Below are 14,717 nucleotides of genomic sequence, written 5' to 3'. Positions count from 1 at the left end.
TTAATCACAAAGGCCACCCAGGCAGCCCAAATCAACCCTCCTCTCCCTCTTCCCACACAGGCACACACACCACATCAACAGCACATACAAATTTCCCACGAGACCCTAGCTTCGATTTCTTCTTCCTCCTCTTTCTCACCGCTCAGACAGGTCAGGCCAGGCTAGGCCAGGCCCGGCGGGGAGAGAGATCCAGCGAGAGAGCGCAGCCTCTCGCTCCTCCTCCCCTCTCCAGAAGCGTCTAGAAGCTTGGGGAAGGGAACCCGCGGCGGCTCGAAGGAGGGGAGGCGACGCCCGCGGGCAATGGCGGCGATGGAGGCCGCCGCCGACGCTATGCTCGCCGCCGCGAGCCGCGCCTTCTCCAGCGCTTTCGCCATCGCCATACAGATCCAGGTGAGCCCCCTCCCCCTGCGCTCCGCATTGTGGTTGGATTGTTTGCGGCGGCGCGGAATTGTTCTGTTCTGTCTCTATGTACCTTTGGAGGGACAATTTTGGCCGGCGGAGAAATTTTTCAATTTTATTCTTCCACCAATAGGAAAATTATCAGTGAGTATTGTAACGGCGCAACTGCTGATGCTGGAAGGCTTCACACTGGGGAAACCCAGTTTACTGGGCTTTTGGATTGTTGTAATTGGGAGGTGGGGTGATGGCGTAGTTTGATTACTACGTCTGAAAAGGCAGCAAATGTTTCCACACACGTTATATATTGGCAATTGAAGCGTATGGTTGGAGTGATTTGTTGGTTTCGCTTCCGACAAGCTTGTCGATCTCGGCTTGTCTCACTCCTTTTATATGTGCCACGTCCTAACAATTGTAGGCAATTTGACCTTTCTAGTTCATTTTGAATGTCCACGAGTATGTCATGTAATAGTCTTTTTACTCGTTTAAAGTTCAGATTTTTTTCTTTTAGTTCCACTTCTCAGTGCTTGACATCATATAACCTTTTGGCGCTTTCCAGTTTTTTTTAGATCAAGGAAAAGAGGTCCAGCCTCAGCTTTCAAAAGAATGAAATCCTACAGCCAAACACTTTTCTTACTGTAGCTTACTTCTTGTTTATATTCCGGTTATCCCGTTTATGTAGGGGTGTGTGATCTGTTTAGTACTTGCTCTCGGATGGGCGGCTGCTTCAATTGTCAGGTAAACAACAGAATTTTGTGATTTAATGTTGTACACTTGTACTTGACGAGGCTGGAAACAATGTAGCAGCTGATGGCTTCTTTTACAACCAATGCTCTCTTAACAGAAAAAGGGTTATAGTGAACATGAGGCGCAAGCAAGTAGATGGAAATAGTTTTGCATTTCTTTGTGATGACATAGATGAGCTTGAGCACTCCTTTCAGGAGAGTTTACCTAGAGTCTCTGTGATTATGCCTTTAAAGGGCTTTGGCGAACATAATTTGCAAAACTGGCGAACTCAGGTATGATCAGACTGCAAAATATGTAAAATTATTTTTTTTATGTTTCTAATTGTTATGTGCCCTTACACAACCAATTAAAGCACAGATTACATCACTTTATGGGGGGGCACTGGAATTCCTCTTTGTAGTAGAGAGCAAAGACGATCCAGCTTATCATGCCGTTTCCCGTTTGATCGCAGAGTACAAGGTAGGTGGATTGCCCCATAAGACTCATGGCCATGGTATTCTCCAAACTCTCTTCATATATTGTAACCTATCAGATATAATTTTCAGGACAATCTGGAGGCGAAAGTGATTGTGGCTGGGTTCTCAACAACTTGTAGCCAGAAAATTCACAACCAATTGGTATGTAAAGGACATTGTTTTCATCCTCATTGTTCATTCCATTGTCTTTTCACGATAGACAACACTAAATGTTCATTTTTAGCTCATGCTTGTAGATGTGCCTAGAGTGTTGAATGGACTTGTTGAATGTGCATTAACTTGAACAGTCCATGCTACTATGTTGCTCTGATATGCTTTTCTGCTTTTCACATATCATTCATCTTCACCTTTTCGATCATCCAAAGAGTCTTGAAAGATGGTAAGCTGCATATGCTATAGCACTTTGCAAGTATGAGGATAGTTGTACTGAAATTTTAACTGTCATTGCGTTTACTATATGTTCATTTGTTAGCCTTGCTTTCTTTATACCAAAAAGGATAACTGGGTAGTGGATTCTTACTCATGTTTATCAAACTGAAACAGGTCGGTGTTGAAAAGATGCATAAGGATACCAAGTATGTCTTATTTCTTGACGATGATGTGAGGCTCCATCCTGGGACGATTGGAGCCCTCACAAAAGAAATGGAGAAGAATCCTGAGGTCTGCTTTTCCTTGAACTGCTCCTCCCTTCTTCTGTTGCCCCCTTTGTGTTGATATTGTATGCTTTTTTGTGGCTGGCAGATATTTATACAAACTGGATATCCCCTTGACTTACCTTCTGGCAGTTTGGGCAGCTATTGCATATATGAATATCACATGGTACGATTGCTTCTCATTAAAACTTCATACGCCAACTTTTGAGAATTTTCATCATAGTTCTATAATGAAATAGTATCTTGCCCTTCCCTTGAGCTTGGCCTCCCTTTGGTTTAACTATGTGATTGTTTGTAAATGGTTTGCATAACGACAGTGATATTTATTTTGGCTGCACCAAATCTCGTTAGCATATCTTACCCTGTCATTCCAATTTTTTTTTCTAGCTAGTTATATAGTTCTTTGTCTGTCTATATTCACTGCATCTTTTTATCATTGATAATCTTTGTAATTTGGTGACAATAAACATACTGCAGCCTTGCTCAATGGGATTTGCAACTGGTGGGAAGACTTTCTTCTTGTGGGGTGGCTGTATGATGGTATAATCTATTTCATAACAAGAAGATTCTCTCTAAATTTGCTCTGAATAACTTTAATCATCGGTAGTGTTTCTAACACGACTTTATTTTAGATGCATGCTGATGATTTTAGGGAAGACCGATATGGTGTTGTGAGTGGATTAAGAGATGGTGGCTACTCAGATGATATGACACTGGCTGCAATAGCAGGTAATTCTTTTTTTGCAAGGAGTTATGGCTCTTTTGTTACAAAAAACCAAATTTAGTATTAAGGGTGAAAATGAAATACAAACTGGTAATTAGTATTCTATGCTTAAAGGCCAAGAGCTGTAATGATGTTTCGGTCCTTTTTCTATTTGGGAATTTTAATTCTGTTCATATCAATTTTTGTGTTCTCAGTATATGCCTTCTGATCACCGTTTGCATGTATCTTTCACAGGACAGCACAAAAGGCTCATATCTTCACCTCCTGTTGCTGTGTTTCCACACCCTCTTGCCAGTGATCTTAGCTTCTCCAGGTACTGCAAATTTGCATGGGAAAGATATGCATCTTATTTGTGCTCATGCTCAGTAAAAGAAGTAAATTACATAAGTCCCATATATTGTGTCATAAAAAACAAAGTTTTTTATGTGGGAAGCAAGTTTGGGTAAGCTAGAAATGGGAGCTAAAAGAGCATATAACATTATTATTTTTGTACACAGAACTATTGGAAAGCCCAACACAGCATATTTTCTATCAAAAAACACAAGATGGATAATTGGATATGTACATGGTTCAATGAAAATAAGCAAATAATCAAATTAATATGCTCTAACCATTTAAAATACTTTTTTTGAACTTAAAGCTATTTAAAAAATACTTGGACTAAGATCTTCTTTCACCCTATGTGAGTCACATATAATACCGGTACAGTGGTGGCACTGTTCTGGCTTCTGGTGGTGCAATGGTGATTGCAGCAGCTAGAGATGTGTAGGTGTTCCAATGCCTCTAGGCCAAAATTCCTTGCTTGGGGTTATGCTTCCACATACTAATATACTATGGACTCCTACTACTTATGCCACGATACTTGGGTTTCTTTAATTTACTCTGCAAGTGCTTATGGTAAACCAGCTAATGCATCTTGACTAATATCACATTCTGCATATACATGTCTGTTTTTCATGCAGATACTGGAATTACCTCAGGAAACAAACTTTTGTCCTTGAGTCATATGTATCAAAGGTCAACTGGATGATGAACCGTGCATTATTTACAACACATTGTTATTTGTCATGGGGATTTGTTTCGCCCTATATTATGGCTTTGGTGCATGTTTTGACCACTCTGCGAGCACCGTACAGCAAAATAGTAAAGGAAGCATCCGATTCATCTTGGGGTCAGTTCCTCGCCCCTTACCCTCCAATTCCCAGACTCTGTTGTTGTCAAAATGTCTCGTCATCCCACTTCTGTCATCTTGTGACATTCTATTTCAGGTTTATACATGGTGGGCCTCTTGTTCATATGCACTCTCATAGAGCTTGTTTCAATGTGGAATTTGACAAAGGTGGAAATTCAACTATGCAATATGTTGTCTCCTGAAGGACCAAAAGTATCTCTTGATTCATTCAACTGGGGGCTTGTGAGTGTCACCTTCAACACACCAAAAAATTTCTCTGTGATAACATTTTTAGTAACCTTATTTTTGTTGGACTTCAATTTCAGGTGTTCATTGCTGTATTGGTAGACAATTTCCTCTACCCAATATCTGCATTCCGGTCACATTTCTCCCAGTCAATTAATTGGTCTGGTATCAGATACTACTTGAGAGATGGAAAAATAAGCAAGGTACATGCAACACATTCTGATAGTTTTTCCTTTTTGTCATTTACGTTTGCAGTGTTTTGAGAAAATTCGCCATGCCAAATGATTCTTGATGTTTCAGTATCCCTTTACATTTCATTTTAATGGTTTTGCAGATCGAAAGAGAGAACAGTTCAAAGTATACTGATCTTGGAGGGAAGCATCTATATGGCAAGAGGACATACCCCCCTAATAAATCATTGGTTGGTTACCTGTTAAGAACTTTAGCGCAATGGCATCAGCGAAGAAATATGATGTGTAGTTAAGCCAACCAGGAATTGGCCTCAATTGATGGGGCTCTGTGTTCTTGGGTAGAGTAAGGAAACAAAGAAAGACAAAAAAGAAGATATTCGGCCCGAAGACAATTGAATGAGGGCCCCTTCTTGTTACCTCTCTCTCCCTGCCCTTTCATCCCTCTCCCTCTCTCTGTCATCTCTCTCTCCTCTCTCTCTCTCTCCCTACTTCTTTGTTTGTTTATTGATTATTAGGTTCATTCATATTAAATTTTGTGGCGTTCAAGTGGCGCCACTAGAAAGGTTTGCACCTCATAGTTCTTGTAACATTATAGGATATGTAACAGCCTGATTGAAGAAGTGAAATGTGCCATATTGGTCAGATGGTATCTTGGTTCGTTCTTGCCTTCCCGGTTCCTATTTTTCTTTGTGAAAACGTAGGATAGGGACGTGTGACGAATAAACCTGCTTCTATTTGCAAGTCTGGTTAGACGTAGACGTGATTAATTTATTGCTATAATATAATAATTGCATTATTGCAATATTATACTTCTTTTGCGAGGTCGGGTACTTGAAGCCTGACAACAGCATATGATCTATTGGTCAATATTCAATTTGCTTGAATTGCAAACATCAACAGTTAGCTTCAAACTTTTCTTGCAACCCAGTTGACATTCAATTCGACTCCCATCTTACATGCCTGGGAGTATTTAATCTGTAAAATAGTCACTGGACAACTGTTTGGGTTGACATCTAATAACATGAGAATTCCATGCCTTGATGTTGCAAGATTCCACTTTTGCTGCTGCTATTAAAAATCAACGAGGGACAAAGGCAAAGGAGCAGTTGGCCATGCCGTCCAATTCTCTTCTCATTTTCAAATGGAAGTCCCTCATCATCGATGGCATTTTCAAATGGAAGTCCCTGTCGACCTGTTCTGTCAAACTCGTCTCTCGGAGAGACCAGTTTCCGGCATCTGTTTCACGCCTCTCCGTGGCACCGATGTGACTCGGGGAAGACCGGAAAATTTTACCGTACCAGTCGGCCAGTCACCTCTGGCGGCTGTCATAAAAATCCCGCTGCTCCTCGCCTTTCCGAGTCACGCATCGCGCAGCCATCGCACACTTGGATTTGAATACAGGCCACCAAAAACTCTGGAAGTGGAAGCTACCATGGCTTTCTTTTTCCTTTCCGATGGTTCCCTTCGGAAAACGGCGGCCGCGACGGCGACAGGCGACCCGAATGCCAGTGTGCGTCACGCTACGTGAAGCCGCGCGAGCGGTGATGACCGGAGAACCAGATGCCGTGTCGCGCCTGCGAGACGGTTCTGTCCGGCACAGCGATGCCTACCGCCGAAAGATGCCGCCAGAGATCTGTCTACTTGGACTCACGCCGGCGGCCTCGCGAAGCTCTGGGCGAGCCGACGTCGTGCCACGGCCGTAACCTGGCGAGACGCGAGAAGCCGAGAGCGAGCCGGGCTCGCGAGGGTACGGGCACGTGACCGTGAGCGCGGTGAGACGGGGAACAGCGACGCGGTGAGCACGACAGGGGGAGGCCAAGTTTGGGTCGGGGGAGCTGGACGGAGCGGAGGGAACCGTGGGCGTGCGGGCGAAACCGGGGCGGCGGGGGCGCACGCAGACGCAGCCGAGCGAAACGGGGGTGGCCGCCAGGATTAGGCAGGCCCGCCCCGGCGCCTCCGGAAGCGACCCCGCCACCGCCGGTTCCGTGCGCCGCTTCTCCTGGGGGTCGCCGCGCTCGGCGCTCTCGCTCGAAACCGCGACGCGCGCCGCCCAACCCCGCGCGGTGCGGCCGGCGGGCGACGAAACCGCCCGTCCAACCCAAAGGCGGCCGGGTGGGTACACGTCACGGAGTCTCCGGGTGCGCTGCATGCAGGAGCTGTGGCCCCGCGGGGTCCGCGCGGCGGCTTACGCATGGTGCCACGCGCGGCGTCGGCGTCGTCGGCTCCGCGGAGCGCGACGCAGCGTCGCGCTTGGGTCTTGCCGTCTTTGGGGGGGCGGATGCTGCGGACCGGTTGGGGGGTGGGTGGCGCGGTTGGGCGGAGCGATCGGTTCGAGCCGGGAGCAATTTTTCGTTGGGGCCCCGGTCAGAGGTGGGAATGGTGTGTTTCCTGGTGGGCGTCTAGATGGCCACCAAAATGCTCGAAAAATCCAAAATACGGGCAGCTGGACACACACCCAAAAAAAAAGTAGTACAGCCGATGCAGTACGGCTGGACACGCCTCGCAGAAAGAAGCAAAACAACGGCTCTCCGAGGGCTCGAACGAAAAATACACACGCGAAAAAAAAAACGGGGGCCCAGGCGGCAGCACCGAACCGCGCCCGCACATGGTTCGATCCGCCGCCCCGGCGCGCCCAGATCGCATCCCGTCTCCGGTTTCTTTCCCCTCGACCAAGCCTGGACCCCTTTTAAATACCCGGCCACCTCTCGGCATCGCCTCCATCCGCCTGCTCCTGCCAAACCATTCTCCCCCAAATCTCCCTCGCAATCCCCGTAGCCCTCCCAGCGAGCATCGACCATGTCGGCCTACTGCGGAAAGTACAAGGGTATGATCCGCCGTCTCCCCGCGCCCTCGTTTCATCGTTCCGTGTTGATCGCCGTGTGATGTTTTTCGATCGTCTGTAGCGTAGATCCGTTACCTGCTCCATGTTGTTGCCAGATCTGGCCGTGTTAGATGAATATGCTGATGATTTGTTGAGATCTGTTATAATTTTTTCCTGTAGGATTTATGGAAATTTCTTTAGATCCGTACATGGTGTGCTCTGCCTTTAGCTTTTAGGGGTTTGGTGGTTGTTAAAAGGGTTTAGGAAGTCAAGCCCTTGCGATCGGTAAAATTCCTTATGGATCTGCTATTTTTATTTAGATCCGTGGTATCTGATGCTTGGTGACACCTATCTGCTTCTTTTTGTTCGATATATGTTGTTTCCAGAAGAATTTGGTAGTCGGATCAGATAGTCTCTGTTCATGTTGGATGATAGCTTTTTAGTTTACCTCGCTAGCTTTAACCGCCCTCGTAGTGGCTTCCAGTGCTGGTTTAAAGTGATGTTTTCTGGTTAATCTAGATGCGTTTACCTTGCTATGCTAGCTTGCACTGCTACCGTCCTGGGATGGGTTGTAGGCAGTGGCGGAACCAGGATTGAGTCGAACCCCGGGCCGAGTTTTAAGTATAGACGTCCACAAACTCACCGTTCAAAAGATACATGAAAATATAAACGAAAAGATAGATAACATACAAAAAGCGCCATCGCGAAGTAATATATTTATTCTTCTTCAGCAATTGATCCAAGTCCAGAGGTAGAAGCTACTACAAAATGAAAAAAAATTGGGCCGAACCCCGGGCCATGGCCCGGGTGGCCCGGGGTGTGCATCCGCCCCTGGTTGTAGGCCTCCAGGTGCTGGTTTCAAGTGATAATATTACTAGGTTGAATCTAGATTCATTTATTTTGCTTGCATGCACTGGTAGTCTCCTGGGATGTGTTATACTGCAGTTTTCAGGTTACTATGTCACATGTTATTGAATCTAGATAGTTTTCTGTTGTATTATGGCTGTCTTCTGGATTTGAGATAGAGTTTCATCTATGCTCGCTGATTGATGAACCTTTTCATTCCATGCTCATCAAATCAATTTTTATTTCCTGGTCATAATGATGTATTTTTGACATTCTGTTTCATATGGGTATGGTTTTTGGTGGATTCGTTCTTGCTTGAGCATGTATAGTGATTGTAGTAATAGTTTTCACTATGTGCAGCACTACTTTTTAGCTAAACATTTGTGCTTGTCATTTTACAGATGAGCTCATCAAGAACGCTGCCTACATTGGCACCCCTGGGAAGGGTATCCTTGCAGCTGATGAGTCCACTGGCACCATTGGCAAGCGTCTTTCCAGCATCAATGTCGAGAACGTTGAGGAGAACCGCCGTGCCCTCCGTGAGCTCCTGTTCTGCTGCCCTGGTGCCCTCCAGTACATAAGTGGTGTGATCCTCTTCGAGGAGACCTTGTACCAGAAGACCAAGGATGGCAAGCCCTTCGTCAATGTCCTCAAGGAGGGAGGCGCTCTCCCCGGCATCAAGGTTGACAAGGGGACCATTGAGGTTGCTGGCACTGATAAGGAGACCACCACCCAGGGCCATGATGACCTTGGCAAGCGCTGCGCCAAGTACTACGAGGCTGGTGCCCGCTTTGCCAAGTGGCGTGCTGTCCTCAAGATTGGCCCCAACGAGCCATCACAGCTTGCCATTGACCTGAACGCTCAGGGTCTTGCTCGCTATGCCATCATCTGCCAGGAGAATGGTCTGGTGCCGATCGTGGAGCCTGAGATCCTTGTCGATGGCCCTCATGACATTGAGCGCTGCGCATATGTCACTGAAGTGGTCCTTGCTGCCTGCTACAAGGCTCTCAACGAGCACCATGTCCTCCTTGAGGGTACCCTCCTGAAGCCCAACATGGTCACCCCTGGCTCCGACTCCAAGAAGGTGACTCCTGAGGTCATTGCTGAGTACACCGTCCGCACCCTCCAGAGGACTGTTCCTGCTGCTGTGCCTGCCATCGTCTTCCTCTCTGGTGGACAGAGCGAGGAGGAGGCCACCCTGAACCTGAATGCCATGAACAAGCTCAACACCAAGAAGCCTTGGTCCCTGTCCTTCTCCTTCGGCCGTGCCCTCCAGGCAAGCACACTCAAGGCCTGGCTTGGCAAGGTGGAGAACGTGGAGAAGGCTAGGGCGGCCTTCCTTGCCAGGTGCAAGGCCAACTCTGAGGCTACCCTCGGCACATACAAAGGTGACGCTGCTGCTGGAGAGGGTGTCTCTGAGAGCCTTCACGTGAAGGACTACAAGTACTGATCTACCTCGTCTTGCCTACCCGTGCTGGTGTCTGCCTACGAGCATTTAGGTTGCTGAGTGTCATTTGCTCCTTAGAGCCTATATCCGGACCTCTAAAAAAACCCTGAACTTAATCTTCCCTTTTGTGGATGATGGTTTGTTACCTTATTTTTGTATTCGTATATTAACTAGTCTATTTGGTGTTAAATCTCGTGTAATTTGGTCCTGCCGATGGAGAATCGCGCAGCCACATTTTGTTTATCTTTCATGTAATGCTGGTTACATATCGGCAAAACCATTTTATATGCTGAGCTGGCCGGGGTGCAGGCGTTTTGCTCCTAGTTATCTTCCACTTTTGGCTATTAGAGATTCGAGATCCTCTACTTTTTTATTATGGTGAACTTCTATTATGTTTGGTATGTGTCTTGGAACATTTCTGGTAGGGATAAGTTTTGTTTTCTGAATATATGCCTTGGGTCCGGCTCTCTGGCTGATTCCCTTTGATGGATCTACTTTATAAGATGAGCTGAACATTTCTGGTAGGGATAAGTTTTGTTTTCTGAATGCCTAGGGGCCGGAGGTCCGGCTCTCCGGACGATTCCCTTCGATGGATCCTACTTTATAAGATGAGCTGCTACTGTCACGGGTATCTGTGTTCTGGTTCTTTTCTTTCTGTCTTACTGCTTTTCTTTGTTGGATTCAGGACAGTTTTGGTTTCTTTCCGTGTTATACTGCTTTTCTTTGTTGGATTCAGGACAGATTTGGTTAGTTTGAATGTCCTTCGGGTGCTCTTAATTTGATTCGTGGCCTGATCGCTGCCTCACAGCATCACCCGTGCACTAGCTCTTTCCAGGCTGCAGCGAAATCAATTTCAGACTGGTAGCAGGCCATAGCAGGGGTGACTAAGGTGAGCCAGTTTGGGCATCACCATCCCTGTGTACGTTTCACCAAAGGCACATATGCTTCCCGTGTCTTTTCTTGCTGGAATTAGGACGGCATTTGGAACTGTGCGGCGGCAAGCAATTCCATTTCATTTCAGGCACTGAATGGGAGGCAATCGATGCAGGTATATTTCCGTCCTGAAGAATTGTGTTTGGAAGCGAAGCGTGTGGCTGGAGGAATTCCAGTTTGTTTCAGGAACTGAATCAAAGGCAACGTCGCTGTCAGGTACAGCCAAGTCGTCCCGTCCTCGCGGCTCGGCTGCACAATACAAAATGAGCAGTCGCGGTCAGGTTCATGTCAACCGAGCAGAATTTCAGTATAACCGTTCGAGTCCCCCGACGCCAAATCGACCCGGATCCCAGCCACGCCGCCCCGGTATGGTCCTTCATCTTCTTATGCTCCGTCCATTTGTTCAGACTTCAGACTGAATGGTGTAGTTCTTTTCTCGATTCCATTTCCATTATCCAGGTATATCGCATTATTGTCCATCCCACCATAATTGTTGTGGAGATCTAAGAACACTTATTATCTGAACAGAGACAATTGACTCATGAAACATCCAGGCCCCCATTCTGTTCATTCTGAATAATCCGGCAATTTGCCAGAGGAGAAATGTCAAGCTAGTAAAACTCGAGACATTTTTCTTCTTTACAATTATTACAACGAACAATGCCATCACGCAAGGCCAGTGCATCGGCATGGCATACCAGAGTTTCTTCAGCAACGGCTTCACTTGCCAACTCGATCCGCAGAGGATGGTCGGCTGCCGGAAACCCTTGCCTGCTTGTACAGCGCTTCGTCCCAGATCTCTCTCCTCTTTCAGAATTTCAGAGGGGAGCTTTGTTAGACTAGGTAGTCGTAGTAGACCAACAACATGTTATCGGGGACTATCAGAGGCAGGCTATCGATGAAGCTGAGGAAGTGCTTCACGTTCTCCTTCTCCAAGGTCACCGTGTCAATCACATCATCGTCACTGGTGAGCACCCAGAGGTCTCGGGATTGAACTCTCTTGAGGCTTCCACGGCAGAATGGGCATGACTGGGATCTTGTATACCTGCAGCCACAATAGGTTTCAGAGTTAAAAATGGGATAGCACACAGAGGAGGAGGTGCCTGACTGGTCCAGAGAGAGTTCAGGACTAAAATCTACTGGTATATATTGTCGATCCTTATAAACAGTAACATTTGCCTGTAAAAACCAAATCCAACTAGGAAATCTCTTCATATTCCATTGGAAATCAAGACAAGGCGATGCTTCTATTCTTTATCCTTTCAGGAGTTGCAGAAATCTGAAGCACCACATAGCTAGATTCAACTATTGGTTTGCGCCTAAAATTCGTGCGCTCTAAACGAGTGAAGCGAGGCATCACTTTAATATATCTGCCTTTTAGGATATTTGGCAACTGGCAAAGGCCCAAGCTGGCTTTAATCGATTTCCCGATTGCTAGGATTTTCAGTAGCTGCCACTAATAGATAGGCAAGTGGTCACAGAAGCATCTACTGCTAATTTGCTATAACCAATTCTGTTGAGTATATCCATAACCTCATCTGAAGCGATGTTATTGGAGAAGCTATTGACTTTTGCCAAATTTCTAATGACACATCCAGTCGATTGAGTATCATTATAACAACCTGACATACACTTATGTTCCGTGCATACTGGCAGATGACATCCTTGGTACACAAGCAACCAAGCATGATCTGCCAGCTAAGAGAACATCATTTAGGATTTTAGAATGCCACATGTCAAGCCCTCTAATTTTGGTTTGTAAACTTGGCTGTTGGCCAGCATTAATGATTTTATTAGAGGCTACAACTCTCCTAGCTGGCTGCTTTCAATTCCATTAATGCATTGATTTATTGTGATGAAACGTGGGGCTCTTAACAATGGTCCGAAGTACCATAATTTGTCCACTAAGATCTGGCAGATGCAGCATTCGACTGAAGGCGTGAAGAGAATAAATCTCCTAATGTGGCAAATGATACATTGGATCACATCAAATCCCTCCTAGTTGACAAACAGGAGGCTGAAAAACCTAGAATAAGAACAACAGAAAGCTTCAAAGCCACCATGGTGGCACAAAACAAATGAAAGCTAACTGAGCAGCACATGAAGTGATGAGGATAAGTTGCATCGCAGAATTACTGTGAATAACAATGTAAAATTTTTAAACGCTCAAGAGAATGTAGCTTCAGCATTTTACTAAATGAAGGCTGGAAGTAATGAACATGTCCAAAAAAAACTGTGCATTACGACTATGCCTGGTTGTTGAACTACCCCCTCCCCACCCCCCACCAACAATGAGTGAGGAGAAGTAGCCCGCAAACCAGAGCACGAGTTTGAGAAAATTATTGAACCACCCTTGCTACCAAGACTGCGTCAATGCTTACGCTATTCCTCAAATCTTATCTCCCAAATCCATATCACGTTCAAGCTATTCAAACCGCTGGTATTTTTTTATGGTAGCGTGACATGGGGCCTAGCCCTATTGATAATGATCCTGGCTCAGCTATCATGCTAGTAAAGTAGTAATTAAATAATACAACATCAAACGGATAAGCAAGAGCAACAGGGAGCAATACCAGTCTCGGTAACAGTTGATGCACATGGCATGGTTGCAATTTGGAAGGACCATCTTGGTGCAGGTCTCCAAGCAAATGCCACACTCATCCTCCCTGTCATCATCGGCGACAAGCTTCCGGCCGCCGCCGGACTCCTTACACCACCCTTTCTCCTTGCAGTCCTTGTCCATCAAGTTGCCCTCAAGCTGTTGTAAGAACGGGTATATGATAGCTGCATTCCATGGTCCCAGAATTAGATACACCAGCACAACAGGAAAATCTTCAACTGAACAGAGTGTTGATTACTATGTGGTAAGCATACCATAGAATTCCTTCAGGCTTGCTCTCCTTTCTATGGTGGATATAGAGGCATCTTCATCAACATAAACCTGTATGTTCAATCAAGACCACGTCAACATTCAAAACCTGTGAAAATGACCATTTCGTGAATTCAAGAGCTCTCTTAAGCCGGGGCCATTCAGTACCTTGTAGACAAGAACCTCGAGCAGGCCAAGGTAACTAGGGAGGGTGTATGACAAGGAGCAGCTGCAATCCATCCACTGGATAAGGTTGAGGATGATTGGAGCCATGGAGCTGTAGGACAACCTCATCTGCACGCAGGCACCCCCATACGCCCTGTGTATAGCATGCGCTCTGAAAAGGAAAAGGATGAGGATTCACCTATCCATCAGTAAATGCGTAGAACACGAACCGAATAAAATCAGAAGAAGAAAAGGGCAAACTTTCCCTACTCTACAACTTTTCCTGTAAAATCAAGTAGCACAGGAGAGCACCGAGAATCAAGAAAGAACAGAAAGCGAGTGAAAAGGGAGTAGAAAATTACAGGGTGTTGGCATGGTGGATATCAGCTTCAAGGGCCTTGAGAGACCCCCTGAGGGACAACGGCCTGCCGCCATGGAACATGACTCCTCAAGGAAGACGAAGCAGACTCCCCTTTTCGTCTCCTCCAACTCCTATCGCGAGCTCCCAAGCCTATAAAACACACAGAGGCTTGGGCAAGGCACGGAGGGGCTCAAGAAGCAACGAACGAGTAAGCAAGCAAGAAGAAGGCCAACGAGAAAAGAAATGGAGGACGCAAGCTGTTTTGGTTTGGGTTTGTGGGAAAGTAGCTTTGGGAAGGGAGGGGAGGGAAACTGTGAAGGGAGGCTTTTGTCCGTCCTGCGCCCACGGTCCCCTTGGTTTTATAAACAAGGGAGCAGGAGATGTCTCGACAAGTTGCGGAGTTGTTTGCTTGAGAAGAAGTGCAAGAGCTTTGGAATAAAGTAGAGGAGGGAAGGAGACAAAGGGAGAGGAAAAGCCTACAAAAATAGGGCATTTATGGTGCTGGGATTGGGAGCGGTTATGGTGCTATTCTGATGTCTCTCAATTTCCACTCTTGTCCAAATTTTCAACTAATTTATTAAAATATATTTAAATATCTAACATTAGATTTTTATTTTTAAAAAAAAATGCAAGCTGAAGAATCCTTCAGTGATTCCTCTATGGAATTTGAA

The 14,717-nt window shown here is 46.0% G+C and overlaps 2 protein-coding genes and 1 pseudogene across 2 annotated transcripts; 2 read left to right on the top strand and 1 right to left on the bottom strand.

The window, feature by feature from the left end:
- On the top strand, positions 1 to 4,893 carry LOC120708977 (annotated as a pseudogene).
- A 2,300-nt stretch (positions 4,894 to 7,193) lies between these two features.
- On the top strand, positions 7,194 to 10,045 carry LOC120708978 (fructose-bisphosphate aldolase, cytoplasmic isozyme-like). The gene is made up of 2 exons (XM_039994452.1): positions 7,194 to 7,428; positions 8,673 to 10,045. Exons 1-2 carry the CDS (start codon positions 7,401 to 7,403, stop codon positions 9,719 to 9,721), a joined length of 1,077 nt encoding a protein of 358 aa, XP_039850386.1. The 5' UTR covers positions 7,194 to 7,400; the 3' UTR covers positions 9,722 to 10,045.
- Positions 10,046 to 11,185: 1,140 nt separating this feature from the next.
- On the bottom strand, positions 11,186 to 14,389 carry LOC120708979 (E3 ubiquitin-protein ligase AIRP2-like). The gene is made up of 5 exons (XM_039994453.1): positions 14,048 to 14,389; positions 13,689 to 13,857; positions 13,526 to 13,592; positions 13,225 to 13,435; positions 11,186 to 11,696 (listed from the first exon to the last, which is right to left on the bottom strand). Exons 1-5 carry the CDS (start codon positions 14,125 to 14,127, stop codon positions 11,486 to 11,488), a joined length of 738 nt encoding a protein of 245 aa, XP_039850387.1. The 5' UTR covers positions 14,128 to 14,389; the 3' UTR covers positions 11,186 to 11,485.
- Between the last annotated feature and the right edge of the window lie 328 nt (positions 14,390 to 14,717).

Source organism: Panicum virgatum, chromosome 5K (genome assembly GCF_016808335.1).
Source record: "Panicum virgatum strain AP13 chromosome 5K, P.virgatum_v5, whole genome shotgun sequence".
NCBI lineage: Eukaryota > Viridiplantae > Streptophyta > Magnoliopsida > Poales > Poaceae > Panicum > Panicum virgatum.
This window is presented reverse-complemented; position numbering and strand designations above follow the sequence as displayed.